Source organism: Bos mutus, chromosome 12, assembly GCF_027580195.1.
Source record: "Bos mutus isolate GX-2022 chromosome 12, NWIPB_WYAK_1.1, whole genome shotgun sequence".
Classification (NCBI taxonomy): Eukaryota; Metazoa; Chordata; class Mammalia; order Artiodactyla; family Bovidae; genus Bos; species Bos mutus.
In genome coordinates this window covers 20,419,899-20,444,871 of record NC_091628.1, presented here as the reverse complement: position 1 = coordinate 20,444,871, position 24,973 = coordinate 20,419,899, and the positions used below count along the sequence as shown (strand labels likewise).

The 24,973-nt window shown below is 46.5% G+C and overlaps 1 protein-coding gene across 1 annotated transcript in view; it reads left to right on the top strand.

The window, feature by feature from the left end:
- The first annotated feature begins 156 nt into the window (after window positions 1-156).
- LOC102285947 (guanylate cyclase soluble subunit beta-2-like) overlaps window positions 157-24,973 on the top strand; it is a 54,958-nt gene continuing 30,141 nt past the window's right edge. Inside the window, 3 exon segments of the mRNA XM_070380213.1 lie at window positions 157-255; window positions 4,711-4,784; window positions 15,787-15,881. Of these exon segments, the coding sequence (XP_070236314.1) occupies window positions 157-255; window positions 4,711-4,784; window positions 15,787-15,881 (268 nt within the window).

Here is a 24,973-nt window from a genome sequence, read left to right as displayed (position 1 = left end):
CGTGGACCTTGTTAAGGCGGAATTGACTTGATGGGAGAGGGATCAAAGTGAGTTTCTAAATTTGCAGTGAGATTAAGTGGAAAACGACCAGAAACCCGTGTCCAGCTGTGATCTGGACATACTGGTCCTCCGAGCCTTCTCCCACCCAGGGTGGTGATGCACGAGAGCCGCCTCCTGTTCTGGACTCGAGCCCGTGAGCTCTGCATGGGCAGAAAGGCGCAGTGGTGCTGTCGGCCCCTCAGGGAGAAGTCAGGGGTCAGCCTTTGGGAGCAGGTCCCACACGCTGGCCTGGGCTCAGGGGAGGGAAGTGACCTTACTTTTTACTCCCTCGGCAGGTCAGGGCCCCATCGTCAGCTCCTGGCCTGGGGGCTGGGGATCAGCTCTGATTTCCCTGGGGGGCGGAGGTGGGGGGTGCCCGACCTCTACAAGACAGGCTTCCTCTGCAGATGCCTGGGATTCTCCTGAGCCGCTGGGGGCAGACAGGACGGTGGTGACCGCTCAGACCTGAAGACGCAGCGTCACTATGGTAAGGAGCTCTCAGCATCCTCTGTTCTGACTCCCCCTCAGCTCCCATTTGTCCAGCAGCTATTAATTGCAGGACGTATTATCTAAGAAGAGCATCTACCTAACGTCTCAAATTCCTGAGCACTTGCTAAGCACCAAGTGCCTCTTATCTATTATGTTGTTTAATCCTGACTACAGTCCTGTGGGTCTTCTCAGGTGGTGCTAGGGGTCAAGAAGCTGCCTGCCTAATGTAAGAGACTGGGGTTCCATCATTGGGCCAGGAAGACCCCCTGGAGGAGGGCATGGCGGCCCACTCCAGCATTCCTGCCTCGAGAATCCCATGGACAGAGGAGCCTGGCAGGCTGAAGCCCATAGGGTCACACAGAGTTGGACGCAAATGAAGCGGCTTAGCACACGTTGCAGGCACAACCCTGTAGGAGGGGACCATTCTCATTCCTATTTCCCAGATGAAACAACTGAAGACCAGTGAGATTCGGTGAAGGGCTGGGGTCCAACCCCCATAGCCCAGCTCCAGAACTCTCTCTCTATAAACCTAAATAACAATCCTCCAAAAAAGTAAGCACTCCGTTTTCCAGGTTACCCTGTGAGTAAGTAGGCTGGATTCAGAGAGGTTAGGTAATTTACCCAAAGCCACACAGAGACAGAAATCACTCTGGCTCTAGGATCCAAGCTGTTTCCTCTTGGTGGTCCCCAGCCTTTCCGGCACCAGGGGCCGGTTTCATGGAGAACAGTATTTCCACAAACTGGGAAGGGGGGAGGGTGAGTGAGGGGATGGTTTCAGGATGATTCAAGTGCATTACATTTATCGTGCACTTTATTTCTCTTATGATTATATCAGCTCCCCGCTCAGATCATCAGACACTAGATTTCAGAGGCTGGGGACTCCTGATCTAGGCCACACCCCCTGTGCAGACCTGTGTTACATTGTGGGCTCCATCCCCCAGAAAAAAGATGAGAGGCATGGTGAGCAAAATTGGGTATGGACTGTACAAAGGAGACTTAGCAAGAACTTAACACTTGCTGGACTTCAGATGAACAGAAAAAATGGCTTCTTTCGAATACTGATGTTTCTCAGAGGTACTGTGGTTACTGCTCGGAGAGTCCCGGAAGGATTTGGATTCTGTCAGCCAATGAGAGCACCTGCCTGCTTGAGTATCCACTTGTTATCAGGGCTAGTTCCAAGTGTTTGAAAACTTGGGTGCTGTTCGTCATTCTTCCCCATTTCACTGGGGCCCTCAAATGTATCAGGAGTGTGTCTGGGGGAGAAGCCCTGTGACCTGGTACGCAAGAAGTAAATACAAAAGACCTAACCCATACCTTGGACAAATTCTGCAGAACCGGCCTTTTTTTTTTTTGGCTCTCTCTAGGGATAGAGGAAGTCCCCTGATTTCAACACCCAGAAGAAAGGTGTATTTATAATCAGCAGAGGGTGAGGCAGCTGCTCTCAGACAGTATACTCGGGGTCCCCAGTGAATAGTTATACTACCTCTGGGGACCATTGAACACCAAGTGTGGACTGACCCTAAGTCTTCAAACCGAGTTACATTACCCCATGTGGTTATAACCCAGCAGCAGATGGCTGGATTCTCCATGTCTGGGTTTCCTTCATCATACACTAGGAGCCTTAGGGAGGATGTTTTCACTGGACTTGGAACTTGTTTTGAAAGATGGCTACAATGAATAGTTGCTATCTTTGTTACTGTTGGATTTATTTTAAATGCTTTTAAAACGTATTTAACGAAGGGCTTCCCTGGTGGCTCAGTGGTAAAGAATCTGCCTGCCAATGCAGCAAACGTGGGTTCAATCCCTGGGTCGGGAAGATCGCCTGGAGGAGGAAATGGCAGCCCACTCCAGTATTCTGGGCTGGGAAATCCCATGGACAGAGGAGCCTGGCAGGCTACAGTCCGTGGGGTTGCAACAGAGTTGTACATGACTTAGCAACTAAAAACAAACAAAAAAAGGTATTTAATGATTTTCCTGAGATCATACTTGAGGCTTCAATTCAGTACTTACTTATTTAGTGTCTATTAAATACTTCCTATGTGCCATAGACTGTCTTGGCACTTTAGTTGAAACGTAGATAAATTATATCTACTTTTTGATTCCGAGGAGCTTATAATTTAGTAAAGGAGAGGGGAAAATAGTATATGTGTGTGTGTGTACACAAACATTGTATGTGTTGTGTGTGTACATGGGTGCATGTGCTGATAGACAGGAAATGTGGGTTGTGTGCATGTGATATTTTAACAAGACAACCCCATGGTGACAAGGATGCAGGGGGTTGAGCAATGAGCCTAGGACCCAGGGAAGGCCAGCCAGTGGCCAGTGCAGGGAGTGAGAACAGTCTCAGAGACGAGATGGCGATGGAGCTGAGACTTGCCGCAGATGTCTGAACAAAAGGGGGAAAGGACGATTGGAGAAGGGTTGCCTGTTTGGGGAAGAGCAGGAGGTATTTGTGGAGAAGGCAATGGCACCCCACTCTAGTACTCTTGCCTGGAAAATCCCATGGACAGAGGAGCCTGGTGGGCTGGAGTCCATGGGGTTGCGGAGAGTCGGATACGACTGAGGACTTTACTTTCCCTTTTCACTTTCATGCATTGGAGAAGGAAATGGCAACCCACTCCAGTGTTCTTGCCTGGAGAATCCCAGGGACAGGGAAGCCTGGTGGGCTGCTGTCTATGGGGTCGCACAGAGTTGCACACGATTGAAGCGACTTAGCAGCAGCAGCAGGAGGTATTTGGGGTGAGCCTAAGCCCACAGGAATAGGCAATAGTGAACATAAATGAAGACAGTTCTAGAGGGTGCTCTGAAGGCCAGGCCAGGGTGTGCCTTGTGAATGGGCCACACACAGTGGGGTGGGCAGGCCTGGGAGACGATGAACAAAGGGGATCAGCCCACGTCATGGTGGGGAGCTGGAAACGCAGCCGTCAGGACACACCTGTTCCCAGAAAAGAGCTGCTGGGTTTGTTCTGTTTTTTACTTTTTGGCCACATAGTGCAGCCTGTTGGATCTTAGTTCCCTGACCAGGGATCGAACCTGCGCCCCTGGCAGTGGAAACCTGGCATCTTAACCACTGGACCACCAGGGAAGTCCTCTGCTAGGGTTTAGAGCCCTCTCCTTCCTGGTGGCAGTGGCCTCTTTCCCTTTAAGAAATCCCCATAGATGAAAATCCAAACTTATAAGACGACTTGAGGCTGATATTTGTGAGACAGGAGGATTCTTCACTCTATGAAGATGCTTTTTTTTAAAACTGAGCACGCTTGGTGCTTTTAAGCAGACTCCATTCATCCACAAGCCCCCAGATTAGGAGCCCCGCGTTGTGGACAGTGGGGCGGCCTGTGTGGGTTGCATTGCTCTTCACTCAGCAGAGGCATTCATGGGCTCACTTTTTTATTTAAAAAAAAAATTTTTTTTAATCAGAAGGAAGAAGGAAGGAAGATGGAATTCTCACAGATGAAAGAGCAAAACTAGTAGAAAATTCTTTTTGTTAATTCCAGTGTTTGCTCTGTGTTATTGGTATCTGTCTCTATTTTCCTCCACTTTTTATGTCTTCCTTGATGGCTCAGTGGGTAAAGAGTCCACCTGTAATACTGGAGACATGGGTTTAATCCCCAGGTCAGGAAGATCCCCTGGAGGAAGAAATGGCAACCCACTCCAGTGTTCTTGCGTGAGAAATCTCATGGACAGAGGAGCCTAGTGGGCTTAGGAGCCTAGTGGGAGTCTATGGGGTTGCAAAGAGTTAGACACGACTAAGCAGCTGAACACGCATACATGCCACAGACACACACAGCCCTAGATTCATTTTTGTTAAGGAATTGTCTTCTCACTGCTTTTTTGATGTGACAGTAGGTGGGATCCCATCTTCATCCTTCTAAACACTCCCTTGCCACCTTTATGCTTCTGAACTCTTTGTTCTAACCAAACAATTCCCTGTTTCCAAGATGATTACAATGAACATCTTCTAGCTCTAATCCGATTCAAACGTAGCTCATACGTTTTCTCTATGGAAATGGCTTTGTCCTAAGCTGAGAATGAGCACAACCAACTCATGAGAAACAGGGAAAGGTCCGACTCATCTCCCCAAGAGGAGGCTATTGTGTGTTTCCTCAAAGTGACCCTTCAGATATCTGTCACCGGGGGTTCCATGCTTCATCAACCACATTTCTCCTTCATTTTGTGTTCTAGTATGGATTCATCAACACCTGTCTGCAGTCACTTGTGATAGAGAAATTTGGTGAAGAGACATGGGAAAAACTGAAATAAGTCTATGAAAGGAAAACTGAAAACTCTCAGGTACAATTGGTAAGCCTCCGGTGTTTTGAAGGTTATAAGGCTTTTACTAACCTTTTGACTCAATCAGTTGGTTGTTACTAGGGTGATCAGATTCCTTGAACACACCAAGTAAATACAGAAGAAGCCTGGTATCTCAAATCTGTCTTTAAGGAAGGTCTCTCTATCAATTCCCCAAACCAGCCTTAAAATAGGGCTCTCCTGTGAATAATTGCTGTATTATTGTTGTTCTGTTGCTAAATTGTGTCAGACTGTTTGTGACTCCATGGACTGCAGCACACCAGCCTTCCCTGTCTTTCACTATCTCCTGGAGCTTGCTCAAACTCATGTCCATCGAGTCGGTGATGCCATCCAACCGTCTCATCCTCTGTCACCCCCTTCTCCTTTTGCCCTCAGTCTTTCCCAGCATCAGGGTCTTTTCCAATGAGTTGGCTCTTTGCATCAAAGTATTGGAGCTTCAGCGTTAGCTTTTATTTCATGAATGAGTTAGCTGTTTTTAATCACAGAAGATAAAACATCTACATTATTCGCATAGCACATAAATGGAGCTGCTGAAATCCCACAGAAGAGGGGATACCCCCTTTTAATTGTAGCCAGAATCTCTCCTTAGGTTTTTCTTTAGATAACTGTTACAGTTTTCCTCTCTGCCTCTCTCTGTTAAGCCCTTAACACTGTTATTTACACCTCCATATAGTCTCCTGTCTGATTCCTGTAATCTTAGGCAGCTCTTCCACTTTCTTGGAGGCTCCAGCTTTAAAACATTAGGGGATAGGGTTGAATGGGGTCTCAGAAATCTCCTGGTCTTATGAAGAGGGAAGAACTGAGAAAAATCTGGAAAAATTATTAGCTTCCTCAGTTACTCAAGGGCATGCAAATGAAAACAATTAGGTGCTGCTCTGCCTATTAAATCGCCAAAAATTTTAAATGATAATAACCAATTCTGGTTAAGATGCAGCAAACCGGGTAATTGCTGACAGCATTTTAAATTAGTGCAATCCTTTGGGAAAGCAGTTTGACAACATGTGCCAAAACTATGAAAATGAGGAGATCTTTTGAAGTAGTAATTTTATTCTTGAGAATTGATTCCCATGTACATGTATATGCGTGTGTGTGCATGTATATGTAACACAGCCTTACATTTATAAATAATAAAAGAAAAAAATCCTTTAGATGTTCAAAAACAAACCAACTAACAAATGGAATGGCAAAAGAAACATGTACCATTATTCAGATAATAACAAAGGTCATGAAGCAACTTGTGATCATGAAGCAAAGATCATGAAGCAACTTTACAACAGTGTAAGTAAAAACAACAAACAACAAATAAACAAGCAAAAAGCCTCCCCAAAACAAGACAAAATTTATATAACCACTGAGTAAATGATGCAAATGAAAAAAGAACAAAATAACGAATTATTCATACCAATTGAATTAGAAAGATAAAATGCCTTATGACTTTTTCCCTAATACCTATATTTTTTCATTGCTTTTGTAACGTAAAAACCATTGAAAATGCTTAGTGCAAACTTTCCTCACTCCTACCCACATTTTACAAAGGAAATAATTAGATGGAGCTGAGAATTCAGGAGACTCGCAAAAAGGAGGCTGAATTGAGGAGGGGCCTGGCGGGCCCCACAGCCTCAGCCCCTCTGACCACACACTGCTCACACGTGTGCCCTGACCCCCTCAGTTAGGGAAAGGCTGCCTGAGCCATTTTCCATAGCATCCCTGGGGTAATTCGCGTTCTGGACTATATAGGCCAAGAAAACTCATTTCCAAGTATTTCGAGAGGAACACTTATGTAATTATGATCAGAGAATACTTGAACTGGAGGGCGCTGCAGAGATCATCTAGCCCAGATCTCTTCATTTTCACAGCTGAGAAAATTAAGGCCCAGAGAGGTTAGGGGATTTGCCCAAGACAGCGCAGCAAGTGGGCAACAGAGCCAAGATGAAATGTCAGACGCTTGAAGTGCTCCCTTTTGGCCCCTTCAGCTGCCTTGCCTGGAGAATTCCACGGACAGAGGAGTCTGGTGGGCTAGAGTACATGAGGTCACAAAGAGTCAGACTCCACTGAGTGACTGTAACACTAACCTGTCTTGGGAACAGAAACATTTGAAGATTTTTTTTTTTTTTAATGTTGTTACATTGTAAAGGGTGAACTCAGTAAAAAGGAGAAGGAAAAGAATAGTCTTAGATTAACCCTCGCTTTGGGCTGGACCCCTACCATAATTGATCCTAGTAGCCCAATAAGAACACTACAAAGCAGGTTTTTGTCTCATTTCGTCCAGAAGGAAACTTGCCAAAGGTCACAAGGTTAAGTACGAGGACTGGGGCTCAAACCCAGACCTGTGACTGTGAAAGCTCCCCTTTCTAATAGGCCACACTGCCTGAAGCAAGGACGAGCGACTGGCAGCACGGATTTCGGTTCCTAACGAGAGTCTGGGTGAAAACGTTAGTCGCTCAGTCACGTCTGACTGAGGCACCAGGCTCCTCTGTTCATGGGATTTCCCAGGCAAGAATACTGGAGTCAGTAGCCATTCCCTTCTCAAGGGGACCTTCCTGAGCCAGGTATCAAACCTGTGTCTCCTACATTACAGGAGGATTCTTTAGTGGCTGAGCCACCAGGGAAGATCTGTCTGAGTGAAAAGCAAGGGGCATTTCTTTAAACTTGGTTTTCCTGAGCTCCTGTAGAAGGCCTGGTTCTGTGGAAGACACTGGAGGATGAATGACTCAGATAAGCCATTTTGCCTGGATGGTTTTGTAGTGTGTAGAAATTGCCTGTATACCTCAGACATGGGGACTACTGCCCAAGGCCCAAGGCAGACAGAAACTGGTATCATTTGCTCTGCCATCGCCGACGGGGGTAGACACGCCACAGCCCTGCCCCCTTTGCCTGCCAGGGCACGGTCAGTCCTAGGACAGGTGGTGAGCACAGAGAACATCGGGTGGACATTGCCGGGAGGGGTGGGTAGGAACCAACTCGAGGAAGAGCGGTTTGCACTCTCAAGGGTGTGGCTGCATGTCCCAGAAAGTCAAGGTCAGTTTCAGCAGGGGCTCTGAGGCCACAATGCTTAGAGTTGAAGTCCAGATGTACTTGGATCTGACCTGGGTGTTTCAACATCAAAAAAAAAAAAAAAAAAAAAAATAGTAGCTAACCTCATAGGGGTTGTTTCACATGTTAAATGAGATAATGCAAGCAAGACACTTAGAAAAAGAATGCCTGGTCAGTGGCGAGCACTGAACAGATGTAAGCTGAGAGATAGAAGCCGATGTTCACTGTGCTCCAGAGACGGGTGCTTGGTGGGCTGGGGAGAAGACCAGGGGAGGTAGGGTTTGCCTCCTGCTGGACTGGACTGAGTCCTGGCTCTGCTGCTTCCCTGATAGCTCAGATAGTGAAGAATCTGCCTACAATATAGGAGACCTGGGTTCGATTCCTGGGTTGTGAAGGTCCCCTGGAGAAGGGAATGGCAACTCACTCCAGTATTCATGCCTGGAGAATCCCATGGACAGAGAAGCCTGGCGGGCTCCAGTCCATAATGTCCCAAAGAGTCGAACACGACTGAGCCACTAACACATTCACTTTCTGCTGCTTGGGGCAGGCCATTTCACTTCTCTGAAACTCATGATAAAAGGTGAAGACCCTGTCTTCTAGGGTCTCCTAAGGTACCCCAAAGTACATAATAGGTGCCCAGGAGGTGTGATTGCTCCTCCAGAATCCAGGTGCTGCGCTGGGGTCAGGTTATATTTGGCATTCACAGGCGCCACTTTGCCGCTGCCTTCTGTCTGGAAGAGGCAGACGTTTTTCTAGGGTATCTGCTCTGCCCAGAGGAAACCTGGCTCCGTTGCCTCTGCTTCTGTCTCCAGACTGATCTCCCCAACACCCATTGTCCAGACCTGCCCAAAGGACCCCCATACTCGCCGATGACCTGCCCGGGACAGGGAGGGAAGGACAAGCTTTTGTTGATCGATTTTTGACTGTGAATCTTGTACCGTCTGAGCCTTTGTTCGACTGGTTGGCCCAGAAGAATCTATCCTGACTAGGAGAGTGGGCAGGGTTCTGGAAATAACTGAAAATAACCAGGAATAGCCGGAGCAGTTAGACATCAGTGGAGATAAAACAGCAAGGCGTTGTCTGCCCGTGACAGGCAGCTGAGTGGTGTTACTGAGAGAAGGCCTCTTTTTATTTGTTAATTCTTTATTTTTGCCTGTGCTGGGTGGTCTCTGTTGCACGGGCTTTTCTCTAGTTGCAGCAAGTAGGGGCTGCTCTCTAGTTTCGGTGTGAAGGCTTCTCATTGCGGCAGCTTTTCTTGTAAGAGCCTGGGCTCTAGGGCTCACGGGCTTCAGAGCACAGCCTCAGTAGTTGCGGAGCTCAGGCTTAGTTGCTCTGAGGCGTGTGGAATCTGCCCAGATCAGGGATTGAACCCATGTCTCCTGCGTTGGCAGGTGGATTCTTTACCACTGAGCCACCAGGGAAGCCCCTATGGAATGCCTCGTGCCTTCCCCTATGTATGGAACAGATATAGCATGACCAGCTATTAAATATCAGGACTTTGATTGGTTGAGATATTCAACGTATCTCTGTAAATCTAGAAGGGAAAAAACCAGCTTCTCATATGTATAGCAAGCAGATGCTATACAAGCTTTTCCCAGTTTCCACCTTTGGTGTGACCTCACTATAAATGGTAAATTTTCTCTTCCTGCACCAGAAGGGCACTCCTCACAGCATCCCAAACAAGCAGGCTGCCCTGGTATCCACAGGAAGACAAGGTGACTGAGATATTTGAACAAGCGGTGGGGAAAGGTGCCAGGCAATCAGAGGAATGTGTCCAGGGACAGAGAACCAGGTGGGGCCGTATCCTGAGTTTGTGTTGCTAGATTTCACCTCTTTAATCTTGAAGTCTCAAAGGATGTGTTTGAGCACTAGACACCTATGTGATCGCATTGGAAAGGCATCTTTAAACCAAAAGCAAAAAGTCTATCTAACAAGCTCAGCCCCCAACAAAAATTGCATATTATAACTCATTAAAAAACAAAACTGTAGTGCAGAAAACTCAACTCATCAAGTGCAAATTAAGGCAAGATTATTTGTGTGCAAAGATCTCCTTCAGGCTACATTTAAATAACAAGTTCCCTGGTGCTTTTAAAATAGAATTTTAGCAAAAAAAGAAAACCCCATCAATTCCTAGACAAATTTTAAGAAGCAATGGTCAGGTAAAACAAAGTATGTCTCCAGACTTTACGACATAAATTTTACTTTGTATGAAATAATCAGAAACAGATGTTTCCCCTCCTTTGTCTCCATTGTTTATTGCTCTCTCATATACCCTAGATTTATAGATTTCTAATTATGAACCACTCTTTCATAACCTCCTGGCTAAAACCTTTATCAAGACTTAACAGTGAGAAGCAACTAATAGATTAAGAAGAGTAAGGTCCCTGGAGTCATATAAACTTTTATTTTTTGCCTAGATCGTTTACTAGCTGTTTGACTTGGGCACGTTTATTTACTCAACAATATTCATTTGGTCCTTAGTATGTGCCAGCCAGAATTCCTAGCCTTGGGAATGGTGATGACGGAAACATTTGAGGGCTCTGTTCTCTGGGAATGTGTATTCCAGGGTGCGGTGGCAGGCTGTAAACAAGTACATAAAAAATAAGTTAAATGAAAATCTTTCAGATTGCACTAAGTACTATAAAAGTACAGGGTCCTCAGACATACATACACATGTATCCATTTCCCCTCAAAACTCCCCTTCCATCCAGGCTGCCACATAACATTGAGCAGAGTTCCATGTATTATACAGTGGGTTAGGTAACCTTTTTGCTCTTAAAAACAATCGAAAACCCCAAGAACTTTTGTTTATTTATTAGTATTTACCATGTTGGAAATTTAAACTGAGAAACCAATGGCTGCTTATAAATTCATCTAAAATTAATAGCAAATTAATTTTAATTTACTTAAATTAATAATGTAATAATAAGCTTATTATGTGTCGGCACAAATAACATTTATGTTTATGAAAAATAACTGCATTATTCAAATAAAGAGTAAAGTGTCACTCTTTTTAGATTTTTGCAATCGATTTCATGTTTGAATTGCTGAAAGACAGTTGAATGTTCTCCTCTGCACCCTGTCTGTTGTGATCTGAGGTTTTGGTTGAGCGATGTGAAGAAAACATAGGAGGAAGTACTTCAATACTCTTTTTAGATAATTGTGGAGATTCATTTAAACCTCACCAAAGCTCCACCAGTGGTCGTCTCTCAAAAATCAGTTACAATCTGTGTGCATGAGTGCTCAGTCGTGTCTGACTCTGTGACCCCATGGACTGTAGCCCGCCAGGCTCCTCTGTCCATGGGATTCTCCAGGCAAGAATACTGGAGTGGGTTGCCATGCCCTCTTCCAGGAGATCTTCCCAGCCCAGAGATGGAACTCACGTCTCTTGTGTCTCCTGCATTGGCAGGAGGATTCTTTACCACTGCACCACCTCAGAAGCCCACAGTTACAATATTGAGTGTGAAACCAATGACTTTGGTTTCAGTGACCTTGAAACCAAACACCAATGACTTTTTCCATACTCCATTAAGTGAAAGTTCCGTGGCCTGTGTTACCCTTTGAAATAAATCTTTTACCATCATTTTGAGCTGTCATGCACTAGTCATTCGAAAAATACTAGCTCCCTGAGTTATGCAGATCTTATGAATGTTGACATGATACAGAACATTATACAATATCAAAATCACATTTGTCAATATCACCACAATCCCACCAGAGCCTCTTAGAATTGGGGAGCTAATGAGCTCACAGTAGCAGATACAAGTTTTCCAAAATTCCAATTTTCACTTGAAAGCTTGAGTTTGATCATTAGCAACAAATTCTGTCAGTTACTTCCCTTGAAATGACAAGCTAACTTTGTTCTTTATTTTTTTTTTTTAAGAAAATGTCTGCCAAATATCCAAGTCTGAGTAATCGTTATTTGTCTGTCAGTGGTTCTTTCAAGTAGAAATGACGTCCTATGAAAAAAGTGGCTAATTCATCTCACAAAAGCAGTCATAGATGTGCTTTTCCCTGAGGTGCCCCCTACACTTCTGTATACAGCAAAGTGCTTTCTGCATGCCTGTGCTTCCCACCGCATCACGGAGAAGGTTCAGAACAGGTAGACTCAGGGCCAAGATTTAATAAAGCTGACATTTTTTACTGCATCACAAAGAACAATCTGAAGTGAAGCTGGCCTTTTTTTTTTTTTTTTTAAACCATGAATATATAGCAGTGAAGAATACAGTGACCATTTAGTACAGACTGATATCACTATTATTCAAACTAAGGCACCAACAGTTTATCCACCAATGCTTTTGCACCATCATCACAAATACCAACCAGTGACAAGGGCAAATAACATCCTCATTTTATTATGAAAGTGGTTTTGACTTCATGGGCCCCATAAAGCATCTTAGGGACCCACAGGGGTTCTCTGGAATACAGCTTGAGAGAATCAGAGTTGAAGCAAGAAAGTCTTTCTCAGTGAATCATGTCTGACTTTTAGGCTCCTCTGTCCATGGAATTCTCCAAGCAAGAATAGTGGAATGGGTAGCCATTGCCTTCTCCAGGGGATCTTCCCAATCCAGGGATCAAACCTGGATTTCCTGCATCGCAGACAGATTCTTTACCATCTGAGCCACCAGGGAAGCCCTTGGGTCACATGGTGACACTCAAATCTGTTATAAGAATTCCCCACCTGCCATAAGGGAACTCTTGAAGGAATGGTTTCCCAGGCTTTAGAACCAATCCCATTTTCTTGGCCTGAAACTTGCTACAAAGTGCTATTTATTTTTCCTGTGGGCTTTACAGCTCACTCTGAACTCTTAGAAACCATTACATCAGTTTAGTCATGTCGGACAACATAAGATCTATAACTTGTAATTCTTTGCCTTGCCAGGTTGAATCCTAGAAAGTGTTACTGAGCAGTGGTGTCCAAGACTGGAGAGTCATTGGAGACAAGTGGTTAAAAAAATATTAATTTCCAGACCCCACCTCCAGGGCCCAGGAATCTCTATGCTTATTTTGCTCCCCAAGCTATTGTAGAAAGGCGACTTAGCCCTAGTCTCCTGCCCAGATGTTTTGGGTGTCACTAGCTGGAACCAACTAAAGAGAAACATACACTTAATGGCTGACTGTTTTAGGTAAATACTGACTTGTCGGAACTCCTGAATATGTGTCCGTGTGGCCACCTACATGCTTGGCATTTTTTTGAGCCAGGGTAATCTACCTCTTACGTCATTGATGTTTCCAACCCCCAATCTCATCAGCATGTTTTCCAATGGCCATTTCTCTCTTCTTTTCTTCTTCTTACCAGAGGCTTTGTCATCTCATTGGCAAGATATCAATTAGTTATTTTTTTAATTCTTGGAGAACATATTGTTTCACTAAAGTAGTTCGAATGACTGTATGCCAGTGTGCACTGACTCTGGGGAGGTGTTAGATGCAAGATTCTGGGATCAATAAACAAGGCTGAGAATCTCCGAATAACCCTCTCAGTCTGGGCATGTCTGGCATTCCACAAACATGCAACATATGCACAAACCACATCCACCTTTGACACCGTGAGCTCAGCCTACAGGAAAGAAGAGGCTGGCAGACTCAGGCAGGGATGGAGGGTGATGGCCATAGGGCAGAGAGCACCCCACTTAAGGGAGAGGTGGTGGCTCAGACCCCCATCTGCCCTGGGGGGACCCTTATGCAGCTTCTTGGAAGAGCTGGATCCACTGATGCTCAGCGACCCCTGTGCCGACATGGACCCAAGAGGGAAAACACACCAACAGAGGGAGACTGGGAGCTTCTGGTTCAGTGATGAGCAACCGTGGGGACAGGGCCCCGCGGGCTGTCTCAGAATCTCCAATGAGTGTGTGTATGAGGCGGAGGAGCGTGGATTGAGAAGAAGGCGGAGGAACACTGATTTCACCCACCACCACCTTTACAGATAAGGAAATGGAGGCCTAGAGGGAGGAAGTGATTTTCCCTCAGAGCTCGTTTTGTGTCGGGGTGGGCCTGGGACGTTTCCTGCCTCCCTGCTGCAGTGGCCGCCTCCTCCCACCCACCGCCACCATGTCCCAGACCACCTCTGTGTTCTCAGTACTGTCACAGCCCCTGCTGGCGACAGGAGAGGCTGCTTCTCATTGCCCCCAGGCTTTTCCCTTTGCTCATCCTATTTATCCTCATCCATACTCCCGCGGGGCTTCCCTCGTGGGCAGCTAATAAAGAATCTGCCTGCAGTGCAGGAGACCTGGGTTCAATCCCTGGGTTGGGAAGATCCCCTGGAGAAGGGAAAGGCTAACCACTCCAGTATTCTGGCCTGGAGAATTCCATGGACTAGTCCCTGGGGTCGCAAAGAGTCGGACACGACTGAGCGACTTTCACTTTCACATACTCCCGCCAGAAATGTGGGACAAGGATCATTACTCCATTTTGCAGTGAGGAATGAGTTCTAGAAAGAGAAAGGAGGGTTCAGCCCAGGAAAAACTGGAAGATTTAGGAGTGAGAAAGGATCTTCAAATACAGAAGGCTTGGGATCTGGAGGTGGGACTAGCCCAGTCTGCCTTTCCCCAAAGGGCAGAACTATGCAGGAGGCATATGCAGGGAACAGCAAAATGCAGGAGCTCTGTGGGCTTCAGAGCCCAGATCCTTCATTTGTCAACTGGCTGATGCCGGCGAGACACTGACCTCTCTGAGCATCAGTTTCCTCAGTAGGACAAGGGGTGATTAGAAATAATCTCTATCCAAAAGCAGATGCTCAACAAAATGAGGCTCAGACGTAGGTCTTAGCTCAACCTAAGAAAGAACCTTCTATCAGAGATAGCAGTCTCTGAACACAATGTATTGCTTGCAGAGCAGTGAGCTTCTTGTTAAGAGGAAACTGAGTTGTGTAGGGTGGGAAATTCGACAATTAGGAAATGTCTCACCTCTCTCAATTCCAAGATTCTGTGATGTGTTCTGGGATAAACTCAAATGTTCTGTACTCACCCCAATCTTCAAGATGCTCTCTGCTGCCTCAAAGCATAAACTCTCTGTCCAGAGTGCTCCTCTTTGCCTACCCATTCCTCAGTTTTGATGAAACCTCCCTTTCTCAGGGAAGCATTCCCTGACCTGCCTCCTTCCCCCTACGTTAACTGAATTGCTAACTACACCTTAGCGATCCACACAAGAGCCAAGCCAAGAAAGTCGGCTTTCTGACTCCCAGGTTCAGTCTCTCTTCACCAGATCTGGTCAGACGTTACAAAACCCAAGTACAGCAGTAACTCCTACAACTCAGCCAAGTACATTGCAAGACCGTGAGATTCTGAAGCAGCTGGAACCTGCTTCAGAAGACCATGACCACTGAGTTCCAAGTTCACTATCATGCATTAGGTTCTTAACACGTGCCAAGACAATGTCGTTTGCAGGTCTTGGGCTTTCTCTGTGGCTAAGCAGTAAAGACTCCACCTGCAATGCAGAAGATGCAGGAGACACAGGTTCAATCCCTCGGTTGGGAACATCCCATGGTGGAGGGCATAGCAACCCACTCCAGTATTCTTGCCTGGAGAATTCCATGGACAGAGAAGCCTCATGGGCTTCAGTCCATGGGATTATGAAGAGGTGGACATGACTGAAGTGACTTAGTGTGAGCACACAAAGATAGTTCACAATAAATCATGATCTAGCAGCCCAAGCCAGAGGGTAAGACCAATGTTCTTGACAGAAGTTGGGGAAACACATCACCTACTGTGAAGGGAGCTACCTTCTGCTCAAGAAGGGAGCTCTTGGCTCAGACCAGGGCCCAGGGAAAGTGTCACTGGAGAGCTGAGACACAAACACACCAATGCTTCCCATTTCTTACAATCGGGAATGTTCTTGCTGCATCTTGCCAGGTCGATGGATGTATTCCTGGGGCAGAACTCCAGTCGCTGGGTTTCCATGGCGCTGTGATTTATCTTTCAGAGCTTCTGCAGACGTGCAAGACGCCTTCATGACTTACACGGTGTATGATGACGTCATCACCATTAAGCTCATTCAAGAGGCTTGCAAGGTTCTCGGTAAGTCCAAATAGGGCCTTCTTTGGTTTCCGGTGGACCTAGATTTTGATAAGGACACTGTTCAACCCAGTCCACCCTCCTTTCCTTTCTCCTTTCTTCTCCCCGGCTTGGAGCATACAGTGAGCCAGGGCCTGGAGAGAAAGGAGGGGCAGGTGGCCTCTCCGGCCCCGAGCTCTAGAGGGCTTGCCAGCAGGGAGGCGAGGAAGCCCTCCAGCACTTCCAGCCTCTTTGATAACACCCTTCTTTCAGTCCAAGTTAAGTTTCCCTTACCCATCCTCACAGGCAGCATAGCTTTGGGTCATGCTGGGATGGCATTTAGGAATTATTGCAAGTGGACATGGCAGCATCAGGATTGTTGCCTGGCACCTAAGACCCTGGGGCAGATGTGTTGGAAATGTGGATGAGGTAGGAGCTCAGGGCCTTCAGGCCTATTCCCATGCAACCCCCAGAGGGTCAGGAGGCAGGAATGGTTTCACGATACCTCTGAGGGCCCAGCCAACAGATCTACCATCCTGGGGACCTCTTTCTGAGACGGTTATAGATTAAGGCCAGGAAGGACTGATGCTGAAGCTGAAACTCCAGATACTTTGGCCACCTGATGGGAAGAACTGACTCATTTGAAAAGGCCCTCATGCTAGGAAAGATTGATGGCGGGAGAAGAAGGGGACAATAGAGGATGAGATGATTGGATGGCATCACTGACTCAATGGACATGAGTCTGAGTAAGTTCCAGGAGTTAGTGATGGACAAGGAGGCCTGGCATGCTGCAGTCCATGGGGTCGAAAAGAGTCGGACACAACTGAGTGACTGAACTGAACATCAGCATAACCAGCCCAGCAGGAATGCTCAGGAACACACCAGGGCAGCCACTCAACCCACAGGGACAAGGGGCTGCTCTAGAATGCGACAGGAATATGTAAGTGCCTGTGTCAGATGAGGTGCTGTGTTTATTTCCCCTTCCTTTGAATCTAAGATGAATTCTCTGATCAAAAAAAAAAAAGAAATGTGCCAGCCCTAACCTCACGCACCTGGATCCAGTAGAAAAGAAGGCTTTCCCCTGGATTTTCACATAGCAATGTGATTGACATCTGCGTCCCTTCTCCTGTCCCTGGTCAACTCCTGGATGCAGAAAACCCTTCTGGGCATTGCACCTGGGAGAAGCCCAGAGTGTCTGCAGAGCCTGAAGGGGACCCGTTGAGGTTTAGGGAGCTGACGTGTGTGACGAGCAGACCCACCCCAGCCAAGGGTCTGCCTCCTCTGGTTCATCAGGCTGTTTGTCTGAGCCAAGCAGGGGCCAGGGGTGCCAGTGAGAACTCGGGGGACGATGGTGATGGGAAGGAGGAAGAATTCGGGGCACCAACTAGTCCAGCCAGATGTCTGTTAGCTCCTAGTCACTTGTCACCTGCACTTGCTGATAGAACTCGATAAGGTTGTTTCTGAGGCTGAAAATAAGGTTCAGGGAGTAAACTGTGCGGTTGATCCTTAGGCTGCTTGAATTTGGGCTCCAGGGAGCACCATCTCCAGACAGCTTCCCAAGCCAGTGCCCCACCTCCCCGGGCAGTGACCCTGTGACAGAGGATGTGGGCGGCCAGCAGGCAGGGCTCCTGCAGCCTCCTGCTGGTGGAGCGACCCCCCACCCTCTCCTTTTTCTAAAGGGGCTCACAGGGAGACTTCCTAGAGAAAAGCTGGCCCAGTACCTACTGGTCCACACCCAACTCCTACCTTGTCCTGCCTGTTGCGGGGAGTGGGCTCCCAGAACCCTCTGTCATCATGCAGCTGATCCCAGGGGTGGGGTGGGGGTTTGTGTGGGGCCTGGGCTGTCGAGAGGCAGGTGGGGCGAGGATTTCCTGCGGGAGTCTGACCCAGGGCGAGGGCTCTTTACAGGGCTCTGGGCCGCCCCCTGGGCTGGGAGCCCGGAGATCCGGCTGCCAGATTCAACTCCGCTCCTGAACAGCCGCACGCCCGCCCTGGGTACCGCCTCTCCGTCTTCTTGTTTAGCACACCTGCCCAAGAGATCTGGGGCGGGGGCTTGGGGGGGTTATCTCCTTAACCATGAGTTCTTAGGTCTTTTACATATGTGTTTATGATGTTAGAGAAGATGTAGAGATGTAGAAGAGATAGGCTACCCACTCCAGTATTCTTGGGCTTGCCTTGTGGTTCAGCTGGTAAAGAATCCACCTGCAATGTGGGAGACCTGGGTTCAATCCCTGGGTTGGGAAGATCCCCTGGACAAGGGAAAGGCTACCCACTCCAGGATTCTGGCCTGGAGAATTCCATGGACTATATAGTCCATGGGGTTGCAAAGAGTCAGACATGACTGAGCAACCTTCACTTTCACTTACGATGTTAAATATCAAAGCTCACAGGTAGATCCCCTCTTATTCAAACACGTACTACCCCACAGACCACATGACCTGCGAAACAGAAACTATTGACTCTTTGCCCTTTCCAGGAAAAGTTTGGTCATCTCATGATCTGGAGAGTGGAGCTGTAAGAAACAGCTATTTTTCAAGATTTTGAAAATCTCTTTTAAATTGAGAACTTCTGTGGACTGAATTGTGTCCACTCTCAAGTTCCTATGTTGAAATCCAAACCCCCATGTGATGGACTTGGAGAGGGGGCCTCTGGGGAGATAATTTAGATGAGGTTATGAGGGTGGGATCCTTACGATGGGATTAATGCCCTGATAGGAAGAGACACTGAAGAGCTTGTTTTCTGTCTCTTGCCTGTCTGTCTGTCTCTGTCTTTCCCCACCACACACACATAATGTAGAGAGGGATAAGCCAGGAGGAGAGCTCTCACTAGGACCTGCCATACTGGCACCTTGTTTTTGAATTTCTAACCTCCAGAACTGAGAAAAATAAATGTCTGTGCAGCTCTAAAACAGCTACAGTACGTTGCTTAGGCAGTCCTAGCAGACCAGTACAGGAATTCTAATTAGTATTTATGTGTCCAGAAAGAACTACTGCATACCTCTAACATCACACCCAGGCTGTTTTGGTGACTGTGTATGGTTGTGGATGCCACTGTGGTGTAGCAGTACTTTTAGCAGAGAGATCCCATCACAGGCCTGCCCCAGTGCACTCACACTTCCAAACCAGCCAACGCGTTTAGAGGCAGCAACAAGTGTATAGACCAACGTGTAGGCTGACTCACGTTGCCTTCCTACCAAAGGCCAAAGTCTAGCGCTGTGATTTCTCTCCATCTAGCTTTGAAAATCAGAAGGGTATTTTCCTCTTCTTTATCACAGTAACATCTGTCGGCCTATCCCTGAAAGGGTGTATAGGTATGGTGAGTGCATTTTTCAAATAAAAGGTTGGGATTCAAAATTGAGTAAGCATATGCGTGAGACTTGGAATCAGGATGACCCTGGGAAGCACAGACCGTGTGGCTTCTATCTCTTCACGTCTATTTATTGATCTATAGGTATATATATATATATATATATATATATATCTGTTCCAGTTCTCAGTTTAGTTGTTCAGTTGTGTCCGACTCTTTGCGACCCCATGAAATGCAGCACACCAGGCCTCCCTGTCCATCACCAACTCCTGGAGTTCACCCAAACCCCTGTCCATCGAGTTGGATGCCATCCAACCATCTCATCCTCTGTCGTCCCCTTCTCCTCCTGCCTTCAATCTTTCCCAGCATCAGTCTTTTCCAATGAGTCAACTCTTGGCATGAGGTGGCCAAAGTACTGGAGTTTCAGCTTTAGCATCATTCCTTCCAAAGAAATTCCAGGACTGATCTCCTTTGGGATGGACTGGTTGGATCTCCTTGTAGTCCAAGGGACTCTTAAGAGTCTTCTCCAAAACCACAGTTCAAAAGCATCAATTCTTTGGTGCTCAGCTTTCTTTGTAGTCCAACTCTCATATCCATACACGACTACTGGAAAAACCATAGCCTTGACTAGATGGACCTTTGTTGGCAAAGTAATGTCTCTGCTTTTTAATATGCTGTCTAGGTTGGTCATAACTTTCCTTCCCAGGAGTAAGCGTTTTTTAATTTCATGGCTGCAATCACCATCTGCAGTGATTTTGGAGCCCTCCAAAATAAAGTCAGCCACTGTTCCCACTGTTTCCCCACATATTTGCCATGAAGTGATGGGACCGGATGACATGATCTTAATTTTCTGAATGTTGAGCTTTAAGCCAACTTTTTCACTCTCCTCTTTCACTTTCATCAAGAGGCTCTTTAGTTCTTCTTCACTTTCTGCCATAAGGGTGGTGTCATCTGCATATCTGAGGTTACTGATATTTCTCCTGGCAATCTTGATTCCAGCTTGTGCTTCCTCCAGCCTAGTATTTCTCATGATTTACTCTGCATATAAGTTAAATAAGCAGAGTGACAATATACAGCCTTGACGTACTCCTTTTCCTATTTGGAACCAGTCTGTTGTTCCATGTCCAGTTCTAACTGTTGCTTCCTGACCTGCATACAGGTTTTTCATGAGGCAGGTCAGGTGGTCTGGTATTCCCATCTCTTTCAGAATTTTCTACAGTTTATTGTGATCAACACAAAAGCTTTGGCATAGTCAATAAAGCAGAAATAGATGTTTTTCTGGAACTCTCTTGCTTTTTCCATGATCCAGCGGATGTTGGCAATTTGATCTCTGGTTCCTCTGCCTTTTCTAAAACCAGCTTGAACATCTGGAAGTTCACGGTTCACGTATTGCTGAAGCCTAGCTTGGAGAATTTTGACCATTACTTTAGTAAAGTGTGTGAGATGAGTGCAATTGTGTGGTAGTTTGAGCATTCTTTGGCATTGCCTTTCTTTGGGTTTGGAATGAAAACTGACCTTTTCCAGTCCTGTGGCCACTGGTTAGTTTCCCAAAATTACTGGCATATTGAGTGCAGCACTTTCACAGCATCATCTTTCAGGATTTGAAATAGCTCAACTGGAATTCCATCACCTCCACTAGCTTTGTTTGTAGTGATGCTTTCTAAGGCCCACTTGACTTCACATTCCAGGATGTCTGGCTCTAGGTGAGTGTGAGTGATCATGCCATTGTGATTATCTGGGTTGTGAAGATCTTTTTTGTACAGTTCTTCTGTGTATTCTTGCCACCTCTTCTTAATATCTTCTGCTTCTGTTAGGTCCATACCATTTCTGTCCTTTATTGAGCCCATCTTTGCATGAAATGTTCCCTTGGTATCTCTCATTTTCTTGAAGAGATCTCTAGTCTTTCCCATTCTGTTGTTTTCCTCTATTTCTTTGCACTGATTGCTGAGGAAGGCTTTCTTATCTCTCCTTGCTATTCTTTGAAACTCTGCATTCGCATGGGTATATCTTTCCTTTTCTCCTTTGCTTTTTGCTTCCCTTCTTTTCACAGCTATTTGTAAGGCCTCCTCAGACATCCATTTTGCTTTTTTGCATTTCTTTATCTTGGGGATGGTCTTGATTCCTGTCTCCTGTACAGTATCAGTATAGCTATCAATATACCAATATAGATTCAGATATTGGGGCTTCCGGTGGGTCAGCTGGTAAAGAACCTGCCTGCCAGTGCAGGAGATGCAAGAGACACGGGTTAGATCCCCTGGTGAAGGAAATGGCAACCCCCTCCAGTATTCTTGCCTGGAAAATTCCATTGACAGAGGAGCTCATGGAGTCACAAGGAGTCAGACATGACTGAATGTGCATGCACACACCCACCATAGGTGTATATAAATAGTACCCACCTATTGGGTGGGTACTAGGTCTTTAGAAAAGCCTTTGGAATCAGATAGATCTGGGTGAATGTCTTGGCTTTCTGTCTGTCTGTCTTCCATAAATCAGAGAGAGCAAGGCCCTGATGGAGGAGAGAAGTCTGCAGGAAGGGCATTTCATTGTTTAACAAAAGACACTGGTCAATCGAGACAAACTCTTTCCTTAGACAAAGGATAAGCGCATGCTCAGTTACGAAGTGCTAGTTAGTACTTTGCCTTCCACACGGGCTCCAGAATGCCATTTCTCTACCTTTAAGCAATTGTTGGGACTTTTCCAGGCCACTCTGCCACTGCATAGCTCTGCGCTTTCTAATTAGCATAATTCAGGGAGGCACCAGATGGCAGGTTGAGCCTTGCATAAGAATTGCTCTGTGTATGAATAAGCGCCTACTTAGCGTGTAAGTGGGTTATTAGTGATCTGAAGTGACAAAATTCAAAACAACACACCACAGCCATTTGGCACAGCTGTACCCGTCTAGACTTCGCCCGCTAAGAAACCAGCAGTAAAACGCATTTCAACAGTTAGCCATCAGCAAGTGCCAGCAAGCCTTCTCTGCACCTAGCTCTTTAAAAAGAGGAACAACATAACATTTTACAAGGTCCTGAAATCAGGCCTTATCATTTGATCTTTACTGTGACTCTCTCAGGTGGAATAAACAGCCCAGATCCTGCAACCAACCAAAAATGCAGATACAACTCAGGTGTCCTGACGCCCAGGCCAGCACTGCAGCCCATGGGCGGGAGGAGCAGTGGACAGGGTGGGCACGAGATCGCTTGCTTTTTTTTTTTTTTAACAATATCTATTTTTATTTATTTGGTTGTGCTGGGTCTCAGTTGTGACATGTGGGATCTAGTTCCCTGACCTGGGATGGAACCCGGCCTCCTGCATTGAGAGCGCCGAGTCTTAACCGCTGGACCACCAGGCGCGTTCCTGGCAAGGTCTTTGGAACTGGTCAGCCCTGGGTGCGCTCCCTGGCTGCATCATCCCTAACAGGGTAACAAGGGGCAAATTCCTCGTCGGTAAACATTGCTGGCACCTACAGCACCTACATCGGGTGGTTATCCGAAAGATGAAGTTCGATCATGTGAGCCAAGTGCCCTCCACTCAGCAAAGCAGGCGCCTCCCTCCTGAGCCCAACCAGTGGACCCCTTGCTGGGCAGACTTCTCTGCTCCAAAGCTCACCAGGAAGCAGGCAGCTCACACCAGGTGTGAGCGACGTGGCACCTTGGCTGTAGATGGTCTCCCACCAGAGCTGCCTGCATCCATTTCCCAGTTCTTTTTTTTTTTCCTACTACCTGATAAACATATTGCTATACCAGGAATCAACCCCCCCAACTGAGAATCTGTTTCCTCCTTGTGGAGCTTCCCTGGTGGCTCAGACAGTAAAGGATCTGCCTGAAAGCAGGAGACTAGGGTTTGATCTCTGGGTTGGGAAGATCTCCTGGAGGAGGGCATGGCAACCCACTCCACTATTGTTGCCTGGAGAATCCCCATGGACAGAGGAGCCTGGTGGGCTACAGTCCATGGGGTTGCAAAGAGTGGGACATGATTGAGTGACTAACACTTTCACTTTTCCTCCTTATAACCTATGGTACCAACATGGAGAGCTGTTCCTTTTTTTCTTTTTTGCCTTCTATTTTTTGGCTTGTGGCATGTGAGATCTTAGTCCCCCCACCAGGGATGGAAACCTGTGCCCCACCCGTTGGAGTCATAACCACCTGGACCAGCAGGGCAGTCCCCTTCTCCCTTTCTTAAAGGCCTCTGCCTCCTCACAGAAGATTTCCCCATCTGTCATCTCATGCCTGGTTGGAGTAATATTGTTGAGAAGAAGAGTGCTCTAAAAGAATGGTTCTTTCCAGGTATCTGAAGCTTATTCCTTTGGATACCCAAGCTTTGAGGGGGAAAAGACCCGTTTTCAAAGGAAAAATCTCAAAAATGCGTGGCCGTCCCTCCCCTGTCTTGTGGAAGAGCACGTGCTTTTCTGGGTGCCTCGGGTGGGTCCCCATGAGGAGCAGCTCTTGTCACTTGTTTCTGGGTGACGGGAGGCGGGCAGAGGCTGTGGGCAGGGCAGCCTGGAGAGGGCCCTTTGCCAGAGAAGGCCCAGGGCGGGTGGCAGCGGCTCTGGGGCCCCGCTGGGCCTTAGCAGGTGTCCCCTCCCACCACCCGCCCTGCTCAGCTACCTCTGCTCTTTCCAGTCCCTTGAGCTGTCGCCCAGCAAGCAGTAAACATTTCCTGGTGATGCCGAAGAGCCAAGCTTGTTAAGTCAGAAAGTTTGAGCTTATACATCATTCCAACTGAAAAGCTTCCCAGAAGGCCCTACAGCTCTCTCTCTCCTGGGAAGCCAAGCACAGACACTCAGTGACTGTTATTTTCCTGCCATCAAAGAACCCTTCTATTTAAAAAAAAGCAAAACAAAACACTTTTTAATAGAATTTTTCATACCCACACACACAAATCAAGAGACTTGCACACCGAAGCCCACATCCCCTTCACCCAGCTTCAATCAGTATTCATGTTTTGCCAATCTCGTTTCTTCTCTGTGGTTTTTCCACCTTTATTTCTGGTTTTGTTTTTGCTGGAAAATCTTCAAGCAAATCTCAGGTTTCCCGTAATTGTACCCATAAATATTTCAGTATGAATCTCTAACAAGATAAAGGCATTTTAAGGCATAATCATAATGCCCTGATTCTACCTAGCAAAATTCTGAATGTTCCAGAGACCCGGGAGCCAGCTGTACCTCAGCTGGTGGTGGAGAACTGTGGTCTTCTGATGTTAGATTTCCTAAGGTTTTTTCAGGACAATCAGTGAAACCTTTTTACTTTGACGTGATTTCAAACTCACAGAAGGATTGTAAGAATAGTACAAAGAATTGCCGTACGCTCTTCATCCATATTCCCAAAATGTTAACATTTTACCACGTTGGCTCTATCCTTCTCTCTATATCTATATTTTTTTCCTGAATCGTTGGTATGTTAAGAAAATGATGTCTCTTTACTCCAAAAGTGCTCTTATGTAACCAGTTCAGTTCAGGAAATGAATGCTGCTATGGTGCTATTGTCTAAACTACAGACTTGATTGAGATTTTCTCAGCTTTCCCAGTAATGTCCTGTAGGACAAAAGAACACCCTGGATCAAGTTGGTTGTCACATTTCTGTGACTTTTGTAGTTTGGAACAGTCCCTGAGTCTTTGTGTTTTATAACGTTGACATCTTCAGAAAGTTCTAGTCAGCTATTTTTTTTAATTTTTTTTTTTATGTAGACCGTTTTTTTAAAAGTCTTTTTTGATTTTGTTACAATATTGCTTCTGTTTTTTGAGTTTTTTTTTTGTTCTGTTTTTGGCCACGAGGCATGCGGGAGTTAGTTCCCTGACCGGGGATTGAACCCGC